Here is a 22,068-nt window from a genome sequence, read left to right as displayed (position 1 = left end):
GCGCGCAGACTTCAAAAAAGTAACGCCAGGGCCTCCCCTAAGTTCTTTCCTTCCTCCTTGGCTGCAGGCGTTCAGGCGGTCGAGGCAGTACTTGAAAACAGACCCAAATTGGGCAGCCAACGTCGGTCGAAAACAATGCCTATAAGAGACCGCGGTAGTTCGTACACATTGAGATGATATGCTTGCCCCAGTCGCAGAACACACGTCGACCCTACATTGGGCTGCCCCCACCGGATCAACAGCAGCCGCCAGCCTATAAGCCCACTTTGTTCAGAACGTATTCCAGTATTCAATAGCAGTTTCGTATATACCACCCTGCTGTAAAAGGAAACACCATGGTACTGTCACTGCAGAAAAACGTAAAATTAACAAGGACACTTCCTGAAAAACCATTAGCGGTATTTGCAAGGTTGCCTGCCCACCATAGCACTCAGAAGTCGACGCACTTAAAAAAAAAAGCACGCACCCACAAGGCAAATTTTATTGAAAAAAAAAATACTGTTAGGAGAGCACGCAGCACGCAGCACCCGGGTAGGAGGTTGGCCTCATAGCATGGCGTCGTACGTCGGCTCTTCAAGCGCGTTAAAGCTGCTGAATATCAAGGAGGCGGTTTCCTCGGACAGCCACATGGGCGACACAATCCAATGGTACTCTAAGTATCCCAAGACAGCGCCGGCCAACGAATCCCCAAGGAACTGGCGGCCCATGAGCAGCTTGCATATGGCTACTGCAATACACCACACGAGGAAGGGCAGCTTCAACAGTGGAAAGAGATGGCTGTGCTTGACTACAATCAGGGTGACGAGGAATGCCCGGGAAGTGAAGCCAGACGGGAAACTCAGGTTCGAAGAGCTGGGATCCTTTTCGTACTGCTCACGGGTGACCCCTGGACGACGGCGACGCGCGATGGCCTTCAGCACCGCAACCAGCACCACATCGAGGAGCAGCGCTGCGTAACAAAGGGTGTGGTGTGTGAAACTGCGTTCGCAGTGCACCGTACATTCGTGCGCCAAACGAAAAAAGCAACCAAAGCCCACGCTTGAGGCACGGTGCATAGGGTACAAAAAAAAAGAGTAGCAGCGGCCAGCAATGACAAAAGCACAAGACATTTAACAGCAGCAGCAGCAGCAGCATAGAAAAATACACGCGCGATCGAAGAATTACGATGCAACACGTTGACGGCAGCCAACAAGCCTTCCTACACGCTACAACTGCAGCCCGATCGAGATGTATTTTTCAGCAGCAGCACGTTTCGCTCAACATGAAGCAGCTAATGCAGATGTCCGCGAGAAATGCGACCAAACGACGTGAACACCACAGCTCACGGACAACGCGTACAAGTGGCGGCTTGAGGGGAGGATGTTCTGAGCGTTTCAGGACAGAGCAGGCAGGAACAGAGTGACCAGCGAGCGAACAATGTTTTACCTGGCCAGTGATGCGTCACCGAGGCAGGTACCGCACTGCACGCCGGAAATCACGCGCTCGCGTACGTAAGCAGCTTGGTTTCGTACGCACTGCCGGGCACTTGCAAGTCCTGGAGAATTGACGTTCTTTGCTCCAAAGGCGGTTGACGCGTAGCTACACGGCAAAGTCTACAAGGCCTTTGCGGTAGCGGGAAAGGCGGTCGTCAGCGGCCTTCAGCTGCGTAGAGGAGCAGTCCGAACCTGAGCGCCGCCGAGCGGGCGAAAAAACGTTGACACATATAATGTTTAATATTATAGACGACCTTTCGGAAGGGTTAAGGGCGCTGCCATATTGGGGCGCTGGGCTGCCTCCTTACCAAAGGAAAGAATTGACGACCCCCCCCCCCCTCCCCTCCCATTAACAGCCCAGTCAAAACGGTTTCTCCGAGGGTCGTAAAATGATCTATATTTAAGCCTAAATAATTTTTGAACTTTAAAAATTTCGAGTGTTGCAAGAAGACTTCGAACGTTTTCCGTAGCCGCATCGACACACGTGTCTCTTTGTTGCAATGTGCTAGACTGGAGTGTTCTTTCTTTGGTGTTCTTTCTTCGATGCTTCTTGCCTGTGCCAACATTTGTCGCTTTGTTGTGTTTGCTCGCTATTTACTATTTCCTATTGCCTCGCTTTATTCAACTCCTTTATAAATTTAATATGATTTTTTAAACGCATTGCATTTTAATTTTCGGCTAAATGTCGATGGAGCCGGTTGACGAAATTCAGGCGTCTCAGGCGGGCACGCAAAAGTGCGCGTCGAGAAATGCGGCCAGAGGGCCACGTGCGCATTGGCCAGAGCGTGACATCTGGGCCCTTATCCGCTTGTGGGAGGACCACCTTTCAACTCTCCGAGGTGCCAGAAGGAACGGGCCCGTGTACAAGGGCCGCATATTCACGCTGCATTGGCAGGTGCAACGCGGAATGCCTGCCGAAAATGCTGGTCTCCTAGGTTCGACAGTGAGTCTTCAAGCTACCGCTCGTTGCGGGGATAGATCCACCTTCTGCGGTGCAGAGTTCGCTGAGGGAACGCGACGGCGTCACAAAGAGAGAGAGAGCTACTTTAACGTCAACAGATGTCTGCCTGGCGGTGAGCCTAGCATGGTACTCTTGATGAGGGTTGAGGGATGAAGGTGACAGAGTGTGGGAGGGGAAAAATGAATGAAAAAAAAAATGTTTGCGATGAGCTGCTCTTCGAGCGCGTCAGCGTGCGCCTTTACCGCGTCCGCCGCCGCACGCAAAGGTGCCACAGCGGTAATTCTCAAGGCAATTTCGCACTTTGCTTCCGTGTCCTGGTTCTCGTCGCTCATGGTTGTGGTTGAAACACGAACGTTGATTGAATACAACCTATTAAAACTTTTTCGAAATCCGCACTAGCAAATTACGCCTCGCACGCGGAACGCGGAGCCAGGCGAAAAGACGAGTGCCCGTTTAAGTGGTCAGAATGGAAAGGAAAAAAAGAACCTTTTGTTACTAACCACCCGCTTCAAACCCTCAGTTACTAATGAGTTGGTTTTAGTCTTCCTAACATAAACAAGGACAGTCTTGTTCACTTATCACTTAAACTGAAAAATATCGTCTATATAAATTTTGGTAGCTGTTACTAGCACAATTCCATTCATTACTTCATTTATTGATTCACAATTTTTTTCAAGCGCATCGGTTGACAGCCGTTGTGATTGCCGCTCGAGAGATGGCGTTCACGAATAATACCTGAATTATCATCGTCATCTCCTTTGCCTTTGCAGTGTAACTGAGCTGCTTCTTTTTAGTTTCGCTCCTTTAATGCAATAAACCTCCTTTGCAGTGAAGACCTTGGAGAAGTGCCGTGTGACTATGGTATAAGCCTTGTCATGAAAAAAAAAAAAGTGATCTTAGCCAAGTGGTGAAGTTAGACATCGAGTGGTTCAACTGGTTCAACTTGCATTTTCAAGCAGCTGAATCGGCCGATTCCAGGGTCACATCTAGCCTTTCTTGCTAGAGCGCATGTACGAAGCCGGCTTATTTGGTTCGAGAAGGCAGCTTTGCACCTAAAAAAAAAAAAAAAAAAAAAAAAAAAAAAAAAAAAAGAAGTCTGTAAAGTTGAGATCTGGGCGAGTTGATATGCATTCACACTGGGGAACATCGCAAAAAAGGCGGGACTTTTTACACCGTCATTTTGCTTCATTGCTTTGTTTTTCTGTATATATTTCGCTACCGTCCTTCAATAAATTCAGTTGATAGTCAGCGCTTGTTTCGTCTTTGTCCCGCCTTTATTGCGCTGTTCCCCAGTATAAACCGGCGGTAGGCTCGTCTTAAGTAAACTCACTCCCCTCGGAGAGATGGTGGTTCGGTGCCCGGCATAAACATGATTTTTCTGAAGTGTCAGTTTGTGAGGACATACTCCGTGAGGCAGGCTCTGCCGACACACTTTGGTGACGCAACTCATCAGACTAGAAATAGTTTGGCTTGGCAGCCGACTTGGCCGAGCACTGACCTGTGGACGTAACGAGACTACAGGCTATCGCAAAGTCGGAACGAGCCGCCAACTCTGGTTGTTACTAATTTTAGGTGTGTGCTTGTGTGTAGGAGGGGGGGGGGGGGGAGGGGGCAGATATCAACAACCTTGCAGCGCTCTTGGATGCCGAGGTAGGCACACTACTCCTAAGCCACCCGCGGCTACATTCGTACGGCTCAGATAAAGCGAGGCCCTGCGTCGATATCTGGTGGTCGTTTACAGAGGCAGAAATAAGGGGCTTGGTAATTAAGAGAACAGAAACTACGAGTACGCGATCGAAGTACAGCAAGGGGAGCCGCAGACTAGCCAATAAAGACGAGGAGAGTTTGCAACGGATTCATTAATGCCGCCGCGTCATAACCTCAAAAGAGGAGCTTAGGTGTCCCTCTATTTTTATGCGCGAGTGAGATTGTCCAATTTGTATTCAGTAAATGGTCAAACAAAACGCAGACCTGGACAGGAAAAACTATGCGCCACGCAACTTTGCGGAACCGGTTTGAATCCGTGCAGCTTTACCGCGGGCGACATTTCGGCGACAGTGTAACGCTTCAGTGGCAGCGAGCGACGTCGAGTCCAGAGTTATACTCAGCACTTGATGCCACAGCATAAGCGACTGCCAGAACTTGCACAAACCCTTTATTGTGCCAGCGAGGAAAAAAAAAAAAGCGCGCTTGCAGGTAGCTTCACTGTGCCGAATGTCATGGCCGGACCCCAGCCGCAAGCTCCCGCCATGTACGCATCACCAGAGCAGCGAGTCATGTGTGGGCTCTTCGAGGGCGAACAGAACGTTGAAGAAAGCGGACACCGCTCCCTCGGATAACCACATGGTCTGTACGATAAACTGGTACTCGAGGTATCCAAGTGCGCCGCCCATCACGAAGTCGCCAATCAAGTTCTTGCCAAGCAGAGTCTTCGTCACCGCCATCGCGACGCCCCACACGATGAAGGCCACTTGAAGTACGCAGAGCAACCCTCCACGCTTGGCGAGAACGAGAGTGACCAATACAGTCCTCGACGTGAAGTTGGATGGTAGGCCACGGGTAGACGACGGCTCGTCTTCGCAGCCGAGCTGCCACACTCTGAGCGAGGCAGTGACGCCTACATCCACCAGGAACGCTGCACGGGCCACGAAACACAGTTTCGCTCAAGCATTGCGGAGACTACTGGCGGTTTCGTCAAGCGGTCTCCGGCGCAGAGTGCGCCGACAATTAGCTACATAGATAATGCGAACTTATTCATCTCCTTTGACAGCAGTGAAAGTTTTGCTAGAATGCTGCAGTCGTATACAGCGCATTCCTGGTTTTCCGCACAGCGGTTCCGTGCAATGTTCAGGCTTCTGGTTATTTTCACTTTGCCTTTGGGTTTGCGGCGCATGTCACTTCCGTTTACAAAGCATATCTTCTTTATGCGTTGCTGCGCTGACGCTTCTGTGGACGTGAAAAACTTCATAGCGCAAGCAAGGGGGACGAGAGGTGAGATAGTTGCGACGTACTTTCGTGCATTGATGAACATGTGCCACAACGGTTACCAACTTGCGGCCAGCGTAAAGTGCTGGAAGCTGTTTCATAATGCAGACGACATAATTCAGTCTTTTTTCTTGCTACCGTTAATGAAAAAAAAAAATAACCTGCCCATATCCGCGGGTTCGCCCACTGCCGTTCGCTTGGCGCGCGAGGTGTGGCGTATAGTGTGCGTGGCTGAATGTCCCGCACTCTATACTGAATGGCATAATGGGCTGCACGAGATGCCGTGTAGCTGAGTTCGGCAAAGAGAGCTCGTGCAGTCTTTCTCTCGCCATTTAGCGCTGCAGTTCCAGTAGCACACACGAACACGCCCAGTTTTACGAACACGCCCTGTCCTGTATAGTCTAGCGTTGAAATGCGAGGCAGGCGAGGTATTTCGAAAGTCGACCGCCACGTTTAAAAAGCTCCGTCGAAACGCTTCCACGGAAAAAATGTTTTTTTTTTTTTTAATTTTTCAAGTTCATGATTTTTTCTTTTCTCTAGCCACTTTTGAACGCTAGACTCCATACACCATATGAAAACTTGGTTCTTATTTTCTACCTAGCACACGATCCTTTGGTGCTGCTGCTTTTTCTTTGGCATGTAGGACAAGGTGCAGCTTTTGTCAAAAGTGTATACAGCCGATGGAGCCTGCTCCTGAACCTCGTTGTGGCGCTGAGTTGGCATTCGTAAAAGTACTTCCAAATGGAGAGGGTAGGTCAAAAAACCTTGTTACCACAAAGAGATTCGGAACACTGGAAATGCATTACAGGCCGCACAAAGCAGCTCAGAAGCGCAGACCCGCTGTGCTCTACACGTTTGGCAAAGACTTGACGTGGAGGATATTAAAGGATGTATCACGCTCGACATGCCGGCGCAGCATGCAGTTTGATAGACGCTATATTATATATAATATATATATATATATATATATATATATATATATATATATATATATATATATATATATATATATATATATATATATTTTCAGGCAAAGTAGATCAATAAAGCGCTACAGAACTTGCCTGCTGATTGCTCTACAACTCAGATGGGCACAACGCGATAATTTGTCGATGTGTGACTGGCGCACTACCACGCAGGCGACAACACAGCCTAATTGGAGAGTTTTGCTGTGGCTGGCAGGAAAGATGGTTGCGTACTGAACACCAACAAAACGTGAACGTCAAACTAAATCGCATAAATAGCACGTCGATTTGAACTGCACGAAAGCAAATAAAATTGCTCCACCACAACCGTGCGGTTAAAATATATTTAGCATTACCCCACGGTGCCCGAAGGCTAGTGAATCGTTGCTACCGTGCAGGCGCGGCCCCGCAGTCCCCAAGAAACGGCCGCGCGGCGGCGCGCCAGTCGAGAGAAATGGCCGCGCCCGAGAACAGCTAAAAATCTGGTCTATATGGCACTGTTGCAAGCACGGCGTATGTGCGATGCAACCGATGCCAGGATCTGGACCATGATGCACAGTGCATAATGCTCCGAAATCTATCTTCAGTAGTACTACAGCGTACCGTGCAAGAAAGAGTAAGGAAAAAAAAAAAGAACGCTGGGCATCCTTTGTGGCAGGCATGTAAAGCATCAGCGAATTCGCCATGCGCCGCTTGTACGTAGTCGCGTATTTGAGCAATTCATATCAACAACCTTCAATCTTAGGTAAGCTTAAGCAACACTTCTCATGAAAGTGCTCAGGCTTTAGCTTTGCAGCGAGCGGAAAGAATGCCTCGCATCGAAGGGCCGCACAGGCACAGCATCTCGCTATATACACTCACCCACTGATACGTTCAGCAGGAACGTTCGCACGGCCACGTCGAACGCGAAGAACCACGTCAGGAATGTTATGCCGCCGAACCAGATAGCCGAGTGGGCGGATAACTCGAAGTAGGCTAATATGTGCCGGTACTTTGCAAGGGGCGCTGTTTCTCGAGCAGCCAGCGAGAGGTGCGAGGACAGCACCTCGTCAACGCCCCGTGCTGCTAAGAGAATGGGGTTTCTCTTCCATCCGGGCGGGGGTAGGTCTGCGTCAGCGGCCGAAGAGCTGGTTGCGTGAAAAAAAAAAAAAAAAAAAAAATGCGGGAAACATGGTTGACATCGGTTTGACATGATACATTACGGAGCAACTGTTGCTCCATACAGTGTTCAATAGTACGGTGACAGGACACAACGCAGCACGCGTACGGCCTGCGAACTCTATTCACTCATTGCTTTTTAAACATTGGGAGGCATTTATTTACCTGTAGATGTCCAGAAAAGCTTTTTGAACATTGAAGCCAAGAAAAGCTAAACTTCCTCGCTAGCTAGACGCGTTGTTTCACAGGGAACCATTGCGTAGGTCACAGTGATGAGTGCAGAGTCCCTAAAGCACAATTCGTTGGTGAAAAGCTATCGATGCAGCGAGTGTTTCAGCGAACAAAACGAAATGCAGAATGACACAGAAAAATATTTTCAGGAACGAACTCACAACCGTGACAGACGTAATTTACTTTAAAAAGGCTAATTAATTAGTTAATTAATATTCGCAAATGAACTTCCAAATAAAGTCGGATGTTCAGAGCCAACGGGGAGTTCTAAGGCTTGCAAAAGATGTCATATATCGGCTTATTACAAAAAAAAAAAAGACTTCCTTAAAAGCCCTTTTGGAAGGAACATTAGCGCACTAAAAGACAGGCAAGGAAGGCCGAGAAGGATACCGAACCCGCTATGCACATTCTACATCAAGTAGATTTGTTAACACCTCTGGAGGGCGAGGAAACCAGACGTCAGTCCATGTCACGTTTCCACCGAGCCATTGCGCTCAGTTTCGCTTTCGTAGGGAAAAAAGATATCCCCAGATTTTCTTGGGCGTTACAAAATGGGTTCTGCGTATCAAAAACTAACATGGCTTTGCCCCGCGTTCCGCTTCGAACAGTCTGTTGACACCAGCCACTCAGATCAGTTAAAACGAGCGAGGCTAGTTGATTAGCGATGAAATGAGATTCCTTACTGCAAATTACGTCTGTCCCGGCTGAAAGTTTCTGAATTAACTGCTTTTCTCCAATTCGAACTCCCTATACAGATCAGGAATGTTGAAAAGTGTTCGCTGAAACACCCCGAGCCCGTTCTCGTAATGCATGTTGGCAAGGCTTCCCGCGAAAATGCAGTGGGTCTTCACTTCTGCTAGGACAGGAGCGACTGCATTCCCTAGGTCGTGGTTCAGTGCAGCACTGCATAGCTAAATTAGGCCGAATGGTGCTGCTGCACGATATTATACGCTCTTGAGTGTACTAAACCGCCTGACAATTTTTCTTTTTAATGCTGGTCGGAACATTCCTTTGTCATTTCGAAAACTTTGCGATGAGTTAGAATAAATTAAGATATTTTAAAAACTTCACAAAATTTTCTTTTTAATGCTGGTCGGAGCATTCCTTTGTCATTTCGAAAACTTTGCGATGAGTTAGAATAAATTAAGATATTTTAAAAGCACACACAGTTCACACACAAAAATAAAGCATCCATCGCACTACACAAAGGCAGGGACTGATACGTATTCTTCGCATGAACTCACGCGTATTTCGCCGGTTAATCATGTTAAGGCGCTGACTGAGAGAACTGTCGACGTTCACTCGACATTATTACACAATTGGGCAGCTGCATGTACTTATCGCGAGTCAAACAAACCATGCTTTTTTTGTTAACTTTCGTGCCGTTCACTTGCGGAACATTTCAATAGTTTCACTACTATCCCCACGAATGACTTTATACTTAAAAGCTTGATTAAAACTCAGGCTACCAAAATTGAACTGCAAAACTATTTACATTTATTGGCTTTTCAAAATCGCCGTCTCACTCCGAAACACTCCGTTTGCCCTCAATGTGCGGAGTACTGGGTTTCATGTGCTACAAGTAACGACGCTTAGTTTCACTGTGAGCTCCTTCGCGAGAACATTGGAAGAGCATTTTTTTTTCTTGTCCGTATCAAACACAGCAAAAATAACAAACTACGACTTCTACCCTTTCCTCAAACGGTGTGCAACGCAGGACGCTAGCCGCTTTCTCTCTTTGCCCGTCTTCCTCTCGAGGACAACATTGGCTAGACAAAGCACTGGCTGAAGGCGCCAATTCGCCGGCGGCCGTATTGAACAATATTACGTATGTCGACTTTGCGACGGTTACTCCAGTGTCGCGTGCACGTGACAAATCATGCGCGCTCCTTCGGCTGGCGCTCTCTCTCCTCGTCATTCAATCTCGCTGCGCCGATCCGCGCCGCAGCTCACTTTAGTGAATAAATAAATCAAACCGCACGGATGTCTCGCCACAAACTGAGTGAGCCAGCAAGAGCAGTCAACGCTGCAAGAACAGTTTTCGCCTTTGAGGGCACTTCAAAGGCGAAAACGAGCGAAAATGATGAAAGGGCGCACCTTTAGCCTTGAAAAGGCAAATGGCAGGTACGTTAAAAAAAAAAAAAAAGGACGACAGTAGCGCTGACCAGCAAGAATTGCGGTTTAATATTTTTGTCCAAACCAAAGAGAACAGGCATTAATTCAAGGGGATTAGCCTGCTACGCTTGCCTCATCTCAGGCAAGTAGAGGTGGAAGATGAGAATGGGGAGTTTGTGGAGACTATAGGTATAGAAGCTGCAGCTGGCACAGGTCAAGGTTACTCAGAGATGTGGAAGATTCGCTGGGTTGCGTGGGTTTTATCGCAGGCAACCAATTAAGCCTACCATGCGTTAAGTACGAGATTTAAAAAGTATTGCATGTAATGAACTTGTTCGAAATCTGTAAAAAAAAAAAATGCACGAAATACCAACGGCACTTTCAGCCAGCAGCTATGTCGGATGCAATGGGGTGTGCTCATTGCGTAATCCGCCCCCTTAAACGAATACGCCAGCACGAAGTTATTGAAGCTCCTCTGTTTGGGCAGCTGTCCTTGTCAGAACTTCACATTGAATTGAAGCCATGGTTGCAATGAAGCGATTGCTTCCACAAGCAACCTAGCGAAACGATTTCTTTTAACTAATGCTGTTCATGCAAACCGACCTGTGTGCAGTTGGCGATGCATAAAAATACATCTGAATTTTTTTTTTTTTCTGTTTATTCTGTTGCTTTTCATTTCATACTATACGTTACTTACCCGGTGACAACTTAGTAAATTTCTCTGTGCAATTTGCAACCTTCCTGCATTTGGAGAACTGAGCATTAGTGTGATAAACTTCTGAGGCTCTGCATATTGTTAAAAGCTAGAGGGAAAACTAGAAAAATAAAATGGTTGAATGTTATTTAGTCCGGGAAGAGCACGATGTGTGCGTGTGTGTGTGTGTGCGCGTGTGTGCGCGCGTGTGTGCGCGCGTGCTAAATGTGATGCAAATGAGAAAAGCCTCTACATACACACACGAGCACACTGCAGTGTTGTATTAGATGAAGATGCCTTTTAACAGCGTGTCAGAGTGAACTATATTGTGTTGACTCAAGCATCCTGGAGGTAGTTAGGACACTTGAGGTTCATTAGCGTCGCTGGAGAAGTACGGCTGATTGTAGATGAAAATAGAAGTTTTTTTTTTTTTTCTTAACAGAAAGTGTTTAATACGGTGTAAATCAATTCGCATATTTCAAAAAGTTTTTTTTTTTTAAGATAGAGATCTTTACAAGTTTTACTCAAGATCTGCTTAAATGTTTTTCGCAAAACAAAATGTTTGACAACGCATAATTTGTTATTCGAACTCTGCTGGACAATTGCAATAGCTTTCATGTCATGCATTTCAAAAAAATTTAGACGTAACATTTTTTCCAGGAAAAAAAAAAAAGCCTAGTGGAAGCCTCTTCCCTGAGCAGTTACAAAGAATGGATCTGTTTTCAGTGAAACGCAGTAACTGCAAGTAGGGCGGTTAGCCAACTGCATCGTGGCGGCCCTGGTGTTCTTGCGGCCAAGCAGAGCCGGCAGGCGGGGCCCGGGTGTTTGGGCCATGCATAAGTTACTGTATCCTACAGTGCACTGAGGACGCTGCTTGACGAAAATAAAATGCCGCAAACAGACAGACGGACGGACGGGGGGAGGGGCAAAGGATGGGAGGAGCGGCACGGCCATTCAATTGAGCAACAGGCATCCCGTGCCTTCCGGAGTTTTGAAAGTGCGAGGCATGCGTGACTGGGCCGAGGGGCGAGAAAAGCACAGGAGATAAATGAAAAAGGCAAAAAAAGACTGCCGGAGAGTGGTGGCGCGGCCACTAACGGGTGTCGTCTAACACACTCCTGAGCCGGTGTTTGCGATGGGTATCGGGTTAATGTTGGTGTTTCCAGGGTACACACTCCTTCACAGGCCCGGTCCAACGTCAAAATTGTGTGGAGTCTCTGGCCTAATTTACGGCACGTGTTTTGAAGCACTCCTCACAACAGAATGATTCGGTCTACGAGATCACACTTTGCAGTCAGTGTCTAAGCGACACCAAAGCGAGCCTTTTCGCGTCTTTCCACAACAATTCATTTCGCCCCCGCCCCTTCTTCCCTCTCACTTGGCTTCAATGGCTACGTGGCTTGGGACCAAGCAGACCATAACATTATGCCTTTGTGCTGCGATCATTGTTGCGTTATGCAGTATAGCGCGAAGTAACTATTTTTAGGTTATGCTGTGACTACGCTGAGCAAACCGCTGTAAATTATTGCCTTCCCGTTGTGTTCGTTTATTACCATTTCCACAGCTACCAAGAAGCGTAGCCCTCCGCTGCGAATACTGATGAGCGCTGTGTGTTATTTGTCTTCAATTCGCCGCCCAGTTTGCGAATCCAACGCAAGAAACACGGCTTGAAGCATCCGTGTGAAACTCCGTGTAGTGAATTTCTCTTCAAGAATGAGGTACTGTTTCTTAGATTATATGTTCCGGTTGGGCTTTCCTTTTGTTGAAGTGAAAGGAAATACCATTTGAACGATCTCGCTGCATTTTTGGGCCAAACAGTGTTCCGTAGAATGCGTGCAAAGAATAAAAGCCACATGCTAGGGACAACGTAGCAAGGCTTTAAACTCCAGACATCATTCAATCCTTTCAAGGCAGACAGCTGTGCTTTGTCCAGAGGGCCTACCACCCTCGTCTTTTCAGTTCTGCCGCATCGAGGGCCGTTCTGGACACGATTCTACGCGCAGGAGACTCGCGTACCCCGGTGTTCACTGGAACTCGTGCAGCGGACCGAAACTCCCCAAAAAGAGTCTGAAGCACTAGGAAAAAAGAAAGTAAAGTTGCGGCTATAACACGGAGCCCACTTCGTTGATCGTTCCGATGGCTTACATAGCGGAAACTAGTGGGTACTTTGTACGTATTCTAGGAGACTGCGATATAAAAACCAACATCCCGATACTTTGCCCGCGCAGATCGGGAAAATTGTAGCGCACTCCGCATGCCACTTTGGCCGCATCTGAACATTCGGCCACCGAAAGAGAATCTCGCAAGTCCGTAGATAGTCGCTACAGCAGCGCATTGAGCGTCTGCATAAAAGTATTCACTATCCTAAAGAGAGGTTTGCGTGCAGAAATGTTCAGTGGCGCATTCCGATATCAAGGACATATCGGTGGTTCAGGCAAGCACGGCCCGTATGCCCCGAAGTTAGAAGCCATTGAAAATATCACGATACTCAAGACCAAGGCAGAGTTCAGGAACGCGCAACGCGCTCGGTATCTGCTGCTATCAGCAAGGTTTGCGGAGATAGCTCGGCCACTAATATAGTTCAATTGAAAAAAACGTACCGACCCAATTAGCTTGTCCCACCGTAGTCAACAGAGCATCCAAGGCACTCAAACGAGCCCTCTGCTCGGCGGTTTCGCTGGCCACAGCAACCATACGTATTCTACATTGATGCCGCAGCCGTTGCTTACCGCGAACTGCTGATGACAAATCGGCAATACTGATTGCCTCCGAATAGTCATCGTTTTACATTAACGCAGATGCGATAGGTAAAGATTGAAAGAGAAGCGTTCGAGATCATTTGGGCCCTAAAGAAGTATGAGACGTGGGCATTCGGCGTCCAGTTACTCGTGCCCGACCACAACCAGTTTTCGTACCTGCAGAGGAGTGCAGTCCAATGTCTGAAACTCACCGGTTGGGTTCATCTGGCGCTAGAGGGCTACAATGTGACAACCAAGCACCATATCGGTAAAATTCACACTAATGCAGATGCCAGATGCACTGTTGCGCCTCCTGAACGACTGACTGCTGGGAGCAATGACCGACTCGAGGTCCAGAGCGTTCGCTTAGGGCATAAACGAACATGGGAATGCCGAACTGTGTGTCATCGAGTGCGATGGCACCAGAACCAGTGCACAGGTTGGAACATGGCCGTGCTGAACTCTTTGCACGTGAATTTTCTTAGCGTGACGGTGTTCATGCGACAAGTAAGCGGCATCGACTCTCCATGCTGGCCCCCATAGAGGGCGTCACTCTACTATCGACGTTCGGGACCCCATATGTTGCGCCGCGGCCTTCCCTTCGACCACGTCCACAACATACGATGGCACCCCTGGGAATGGCCGATGCCGAAATAGTGCACATAGATGCTGCAACGACAAAGCGGAGGCTCTCCAGTTATGACTGGGCCGTGCGCGTGGTTTTGTACACTGCAGAAACTAACATACACTCGCCAAAATGTTTTGAAGACAGAAAAACACCCCAAACACGTGTACACGCGTCCGCGTGTCGACGAGCACGGTGTTAAAATCGAAGGTTCAGCTCCCTACCAGTTACCACGCGCCGGATGTTCAACTGGAGAGGCGACGACGCGGCGGCAGCGGTGGCGGCTCCGTACACGGTTAGCTCCATTTGTCGGTGCACGTAGTACACGGCCGGTCTCCAGGGAGAGCGAGAAGCGCGCTCTCCCTCGAGAACGGCCGTCGCGGCGATGGAAGACAACACTTCCGTATTTTGGCGCGCTCCAGACAACCACTTCCACGTGACTGCCCGTCGGCGCCTTGGTTCTCACGGCTTGGATCAAGGCCGGAGGCTGATGATGAACACGTAAGACGTGATCGGCTCAGCGAAGGTTGCGTAGGCGAGCTGTATGGTTGTGCGGTGAGAACGCAGACTTGACGTCCGGTCGAAGAATTCCACTCGTGTTGTGTTGCCAGCCAAGGTGGTGTTTTGCCGGACTCGCGTTCTCACGGTCGAGGCCTGGGACTGTTAACCCGATGCGCCAAGCCGGCGCCAAATGTGAATTGCGGCCAGTGACACTCACCCGGAGTCCACCCGCTACAAAGGGTGAAGCCAACGTTACCACCATCGTGGCCACAGTTCAGATATTTCGGGACCAATGAGCTCGCGTGCACTGGCCTGTCAAAAGTCTGTACTCAGCTAACCCGGCGCTCGTGCTTGAGTGAAGGTTTTCGTCTCGGGTATTTCACTCGTTATGGACTCACACAACGGCATTGTCATTGGCGAAACAACCTTTCACGAGTACGGCTGCCGATCGCCTTTGTTTATGCACAGAACATGGGTCAGCACGCACATGCATACCTGCAGTGGAATATAGGCGTAGCAGGGATTGGACAGCTAATATTTGATTCGCGCGCGTCTATAAGATGTATCCCGGTTTGTAGCCCCACCCGATTCAAACTAACCTTGACTTCGTGAAAGGCCGAAGTCAGCGCAACACTGGTCTCCATAAGTGCAGAGCTGTCCGCTGCCGATCCAGTTAGAAGCGCATTTCGCCACGCACATGACAGACGCGTGCTGGAGGCTCATACTACGGGAGGACTACGACGAATACATGAGACAGACTTCACACGAGCGACAAGGTGAGCTATAAACGCGACAAAGATGATACTGTTGCGTTGGTACTGCTCCGGTAGCGGACCAACGGGTAGCGAAAAGCCGAGTCAGACGTCGGGCTGCATGCACTTCAATATTGGGCGGTGGTCACCCAAGCAGAGACTGGCCGAGAGTTAGAGAGAACTTAACGAAGGTTTATTTACATGGTGAATCTGAGAAGGTACACACTGGAGAGCACTCGTGCTCTCGTTTTTAACAACTTTTTTGTCCCCAAGTACCTAGTTGGGGAATTTTCTATTTTGTCAAAGTCCAATCACATTTGAGTTCCTGATCTGCTGGCATTCGGGAACCGCCCACTAGAACGTCCTCCCAGCGCACTCTTTCCACTTTAGCGGCACGATGGCGACTCCGCCGGGGGAAGTCAGGCATGGGGGTCCCAAGGAGGCTTGCTGGCTGTCCAAGGTCGGAACCGCGCGCCACCCACGCGGACCCCTCGCGCGGGAGCACTCCGCGGGAAAGGAATGCGGTGACCGTTCTTCTCCACGGGGGGGAGATGACCCGCTCTCTCTCCTCGGTGCTAACACGCAGGCGCCGCGGCTCTCTGTTTCCAAACACAGGCGCGCCCGCTCTTCGGCGAATTCGTTAGCGCCTCTGCGCACAGTCCTCCGGACACAAACTGGGGCAACTGCTGCCGTCGCTGCCGATATGCGACACCGCGTTGCTGCGTCCTGGGTGGTTCTGGTCCACGAACTCCGAGGTGGTCGCATGCAGTCTTCTTAGAAAAACGGACGCCCATCTCGACACGTGCACCGTCTCGTTACTCGGGAAGTTCGAAACGTAACAGCTTCTCCGGCGGCGGTTGAAGATCCCGATGCACAAAGGTCAGCAACCATTGTCCAGAGGGATACACGATGTCGTTCTGGTTCGGTTCACTGTTGCTGATGTTCTGCTGCCTCCAACGGACTCTGCAGCTCCTCGTTGCTTCTTGTCAAGACTATGGAGGGCTTCTTGATCTCTGCAGACCAGCTCATTCACAGGAAAGACAGCATCAGTTTGAACAACACGAAAATCACAGCCGCAAAGACGGCAAGCGCCAGGACTCTCTCCACGAGATCCACCAGGCTCTCATACCAATATTACTTTAATCCTTTTACTACTACTTCAGCACTTGATACAACCAGAACATTATTCATTCACACAAACACAATGTTCAAGATTAAAAGAAAAATGGTAATTATGCAAACGTATGCCAGGAAAAAAAACATACCCAAGCCAGACTCACCGATGCTATCAATAACACCAAAAGCATTGACTTAAGTCATCGGCATTGCCGTTAGGTTTACCGTGGCTCTATCTTTCGCTTTCCGGGCAAGCTAGCTAGACAGCGCGTGTCGGACAGTCTCTGAATGACTTCCGCTGGGCTCTCCCATTGAACTTCCAATTTATTTTTCTGGGACGGTTTTAGCACCATTACCGCGTCTCTAGCTTCAAGACAGCGTAATCTCGCTGTTCGGTCATTGCACTGTTTGGCCCTCACCTGCGCTTTACTCATTTCGCCTCCCGCGAGCTCCTGCCCCTTGTGCAACCTTTCAAGCAGCGCGAGCACGTATTCCACCACCGTAGGGTTCTCTTCCCTGCCCACACACGATTCCCGAAGAAAGCGGAATAGCGATCGCAGGGAGCAGCCGTTGACCATTTCGGCTGGCAAGAACCCCGTGGCCTCATGAGGCACGGTTCTCAGCGCAAACATTGTTGCATGCAAACAGGCATCCCAGTCGGTTTTGCGATCAAAACACAGGGCTCTCAGTATGCGTTTCATTACCGAGTGCATCTTTTCTACCGGGTTGGACTGCTGGTGGTACACTGAACTACGGATTAATTTAATCCCACATTTCTCCAGGAAATTTGTATTCAGTGCGCTGGTAAAAACAGTCTGCTGATCTGACTGTATTTCAGCGGGAAACCCAACCCGTGCGAAAATGGACATGAGTGCGTTCACAATTTCCATTGAGCTTAACTCCTTCAGGGCCACTGCCTCAGCAAACTTGGTGGCAGGACAGATCACTGTCAAAATGTGGCTGTAACCAGTCTTAGTCTTTGGAAAGGGACCAACAGTGTCGATCACGAGTCGTCGAAATGGCTCCGTGATCACAGGCACTAGCTTCATTGGGGCTCTCGCCTTATCTCCTGGCTTGCCCACCCGTTGACATGTGTCGCAGGTCTTTACAAAATTTTCCACCTCCCGAAAACATCCTGGCCAGTAATATTCCTGCAACAACCGATTCTTTGTTTTCTTGAGCCCTAAATGACCTGACTGCGAGCTCTTGTGAACCAAGTGCAAAAGATCACCGCGGTAGCGTTTTGGTACGACCAATTGGTCGACCTGCACTCCTCTGCGATCACGATACTTTCGATAAAGTATTCCGGACCTTTCTAAGAATATCACGTTTTTCTTCGCGATACCTGTACTCTTCATGTGCCAAAGATTCTGCAGTGTGGAATCGGCTCTTTGCTCGACTATCAGGGCGATCGGTCCACCCCCAGCAATCTTTGCAAGCTGTCAGATGGCGGCGTTATGAGAAGCTCCCGACAGGCCTCTTTAAACTCCATACCATCCTCGTTAGTCGACGCGTGGATTGCCTCTGTCGTGTCTAACGGCTCATGTTCTGCCGCATCAACGCCACCTGACGCTTCCAGTATGCTGGCTTTAGCAGCCCGGTTTCTTGCTTTCGAGCGAGTCAACCCTTGGGCAGCCCCCTCTCCGAACACTAGTCCCTTCTGCTGTAACAGTTGGTCAGATCTGTTCGAGAAAAGATAGGGGTACTGCTTCGACAGACTGGCTGACACGGCAGCCTCTGTGCGAAGTACGCCAAATGGACCTTCAATGCTGACATTGGCGATTGGAAGGCACACGCTGTTTGCTTCCACCGCTTGTTTAATCCATGTGCACTCTCCAGTGAAATTTTCTGGCTCTACATACGAGGGATGAACTACATCCATTGTAGCCGCCGAATCTCGAAGCACGCGACACGGTTTTCCGTTCACGACGAGATCTCGTAAGTATGGCTCTAGAAGCCGCATACTTTCATTGTTGCTGTTCACTGACAAGCAAACAATCTTTGGGCTTTTGCAGACCGCCGCTACATGTCCGGGCTTTTGGCAATTATAGCATACCAATGGCCGTCTCTTTTCAAAAGCATTCTTCTGACAGTTTTCTGCTTCAAGTGCTTCCTCTCTTACGATCACGCTTCTTTCTGAGACGTCTACGCCTCGTGCTTGCTGTCTCTCTTCTACAGGCTGCCCTCTCCATCCAGCTGCTTTCCTATTCTGGTATTTAGGGCTTTCCGTCCTGTCCAGCGCACGGCGCGAGACGAACTCTTCTGCCATTTCTGCTGCCTTCGAAACAGTCGCAACTTCCGGCCTGTCTTGCACCCAATGCCTTACTTCATCAGGCAAGCAAGAGTAGAACTGCTCGAGTCCGAAGCACTGCAACATTCTTTGGCTTTCGTCATAAGCTTTAGCTTCTTTGAGCCATTCCCCCAAGTTAGCCATGAGCTTATACGCGAACTCCGGGTACGACTCATCATTCTCCTTTTTAGCTTTGCGAAATTTTTGCCGGAAAGCTTCCGCTGACATTCTATACTTTTTGAGCAGACTAGATTTAACCTTATCGTAATCATCTGCCTCTTCTTTAGTCAAGCGGGCTATCACATCTGCCGCCTCACAAGGCAACAGTGTCAGCAAGCACTGTGGCCAAGTTGCTTTGCTAAACCCTGCCTTCTCGCACGTGCGCTCAAAGTTTACCAAGAACAGACCTATGTCCTCTCCTTTCCTATAAGGTTGCATAAGGTCTTTCATGCGGAACGACTTGCGTTCTACTGTGCCCGATGCTACGCTCTCATCACTTTCATTTCGAGCTTTTAGCACCTGCAGTTCGAGACGCTTCAGCTCAAGTTCCTGCTCTAAGCGCTTACTCTCTTCAGCCATGCGTTTCTCATTTTTTTCTTCTGCTTCCCTCTTTGATTTCTCTCTCTCAGCAATCAGCTCCAGGCATTCCGAGAGCTCATCGTCGTCTGCCTCAAGTGCCTCAATAGCCTCAATGATATCTGGCTTTCTCGTTTGGTCCTGAAGATCCAAACCCAGACTTTTGGCCAACTCCAGTAAAAGTGGCTTTTTCAACCCTTTCAAATTCATGGTTATCCCGAGTGCTGCAATTTCTTCCTTTCAGAAATCTCTTATCGTCACGTACTTTCAAGTCCCGTGCTAACGATAAACAATTCCCCACCACCTTTGTAAACTTACTTACTACAAAGCCTGGTAAAACCTCAGTGAAGAAAAGCCAAGCACTCACCGAACCTTGCAACCATGATTCCAGCGGAGTCCATCCCGACGCTGCCAACCAGCTGTTGCGTTAGTACTGCTCCGGTAGCGGACCAACGGGTAGCGAAAAGCCGAGTCAGACGTCGGGCTGCATGCACTTCAATATTGGGCGGTGGTCACCCAAGCAGAGACTGGCCGAGAGTTAGAGAGAACTTAACGAAGGTTTATTTACATGGTGAATCTGAGAAGGTACACACTGGAGAGCACTCGTGCTCTCGTTTTTTGTCCCCAAGTACCTAGTTGGGGAATTTTCTATTTTGTCAAAGTCCAATCACATTTGAGTTCCTGATCTGCTGGCATTCGGGAACCGCCCACTAGAACGTCCTCCCAGCGCACTCTTTCCACTTTAGCGGCACGATGGCGACTCCGCCGGGGGAAGTCAGGCATGGGGGTCCCAAGGAGGCTTGCTGGCTGTCCAAGGTCGGAACCGCGCGCCACCCACGCGGACCCCTCGCGCGGGAGCACTCCGCGGGAAAGGAATGCGGTGACCGTTCTTCTCCACGGGGGGGAGATGACCCGCTCTCTCTCCTCGGTGCTAACACGCAGGCGCCGCGGCTCTCTGTTTCCAAACACAGGCGCGCCCGCTCTTCGGCGAATTCGTTAGCGCCTCTGCGCACAGTCCTCCGGACACAAACTGGGGCAACTGCTGCCGTCGCTGCCGATATGCGACACCGCGTTGCTGCGTCCTGGGTGGTTCTGGTCCACGAACTCCGAGGTGGTCGCATGCAGCCTTCTTAGAAAAACGGACGCCCATCTCGACACGTGCACCGTCTCGTTACTCGGGAAGTTCGAAACGTAACAATACCAACGACGTCGGCTCGCCGGCCGCTAACCGCGTCGGTGCGATAAGCGAAGGAAGTCCAATTGAGACTCGTGTCTATCTCATCCACAACTGCTATAGAGGTACGGCACGTGCTCATCAAATCACTTATTCGCCACGTTTCGCTACACTGCCAGTCAACTAAACATTCGAGAATGTCTAGCGATGCATGCGGCAGGTGCACTGTCGACTTGTGTTTCCCGCCGAGTCCCTCGGACGTCGCCGCAGATGACAGGCAGTCGAGGAAAGCGCGCCACTGTGTATTAAAGCACGGGACCTCGCAGAGTCACTATTGTACCCACCGAGACATCCTTCGACGGTCACCTTTACGTCCGACAAGTCCAAGAAGGGCGCACCGCGAAAAATAGTCTGCGCATTTTTACGATGAAAAATGCGACAAAACAGTAAACAGCTATGACAAAGGACAGCATCGAGGGTAGCGGTAAAAACGCGAACGCTAACGTTCCGAAAGCGTCAGGTACCGGAAGAAGCAGTTTCCGTGTGCCAACCTCCTGACCCTAACTATACTAAGCTTGGCATGGTTTACAAAGCACGCTTGTTATGCCAGCTATGAACACGTGACGGTCTCGCGTAATGTAGAGTCACTTTCAGCTATCCAGACAATTTATTACTCAAGTAAAAATCAGTTCAAGTGACAAATGGTATTAGTACCAAATGGGAGGCGCGGCAAGTGTCACTGGCGCTTGAGTGCGTAAGCAAGCATCCACACTTAATTTCAAGAGTACATTTGCGATTGGCGCGTTTTCTCCGAAGAAGTGCATCACGAGAACAGGTGTTAAAAGTCATCCACAAAGAAGGGAAATTAACTATAAGCGCCGTGCATCCGCCTACACTAACAGTGTGGTAACAGCAATTTTGAACGCCGGATATAAGTCACCGGCATCTGATATTTGTGAAATGTTTGCATTGTACGTTTGGTCAATATTCACTGCAGGGAACGGCATTACCACCCCTACTCTGGAAAGCGGCGGTTCATGCTCTATATTTCCGCCCAGTTATTAAAGCAATATTAATGTAGAGCATTACTTCGCCATGTTCAAAGATGTCTGTCCGCAGACCGCGTCAGCAAAATCGTGTCCGCAGCAGTTGCGAGTAATTGAGAAGTGGTAGATGTTAATGAGTGGTGTCAATCGATAGAGGGTGACGTAATGTGCCCGGAAAATAATAAGACTAGAATGGGTAATCAATAAGTGAACTAAGCAACCAGAAGCAACCAACAGCAGCATCCGTGCTTTCGCGATACTCCAATGCAGATTCTGCAGTGCTCTTTAATTTTTCTGGAAGATTTTACCGACGCTATCCGTCATATACCATCTACAACATGCTGCGGTGCGATTGGCATCGCCCCTTTCATCGTTGAGGACTGTTGCGACGTCCTGGCATCCCCTCTGCTTGTAATGTCGCAGTATTCTCTTCACTTTCCCCGCAGCTTGGAAAGAAGCTCGCGCAGTGTTATTTTTTGGGACCGGAGCGCCCACTGCACCTGACAACTATATGCCTGTCTGCCTAAGGCGTCCGAGTCAGTCAGTCACTCACGACTAATTTATTTTCAAAAACCACCTACATGAAAATCAGCACGACTTTAGAACCGGTAGTTCTGTTGAAAGTGACCTTGACAGTTTCGATTAAGTAGTGCTGCTCCGCTGAACTAG

The 22,068-nt window shown here is 49.2% G+C and overlaps 2 protein-coding genes across 3 annotated transcripts in view; both read right to left on the bottom strand.

Moving 5' to 3' along the window:
- Positions 1-446: 446 nt before the first annotated feature.
- Positions 447-22,068, bottom strand: part of LOC146183556 (polyisoprenoid diphosphate/phosphate phosphohydrolase PLPP6-like) — a 39,636-nt gene continuing 18,014 nt past the window's right edge. Inside the window, exons 2-3 of one of the 2 annotated variants that reach the window (XM_084609142.1) lie at positions 7,245-7,510; positions 447-949 (exon numbers count right to left, since the gene is read on the bottom strand). In XM_084609142.1, the coding sequence (XP_084465268.1) occupies positions 546-949; positions 7,245-7,510 (670 nt within the window). In that variant the 3' untranslated portion in view covers positions 447-545. Of the gene's footprint in view, positions 950-4,583; positions 5,069-7,244; positions 7,511-22,068 lie in introns of those variants that run through there. The other variant, XM_084609143.1, reaches the window with a different exon arrangement.
- On the bottom strand, positions 17,716-19,564 carry LOC146183557 (uncharacterized). Its single transcript, XM_084609543.1, has one exon. The coding sequence runs from the start codon at positions 19,387-19,389 to the stop codon at positions 17,716-17,718; it is 1,674 nt and encodes a 557-aa protein (XP_084465669.1). The 5' UTR covers positions 19,390-19,564.

The sequence above is a fragment of the Amblyomma maculatum genome, chromosome 7 (genome assembly GCF_055883805.1).
Source record: "Amblyomma maculatum isolate TAMU_Amacu chromosome 7, ASM5588380v1, whole genome shotgun sequence".
Taxonomy (NCBI): domain Eukaryota; kingdom Metazoa; phylum Arthropoda; class Arachnida; order Ixodida; family Ixodidae; genus Amblyomma; species Amblyomma maculatum.
Note: the sequence above shows the minus strand (reverse complement) of the source record. Positions and strands in the feature narration are given on the sequence as shown.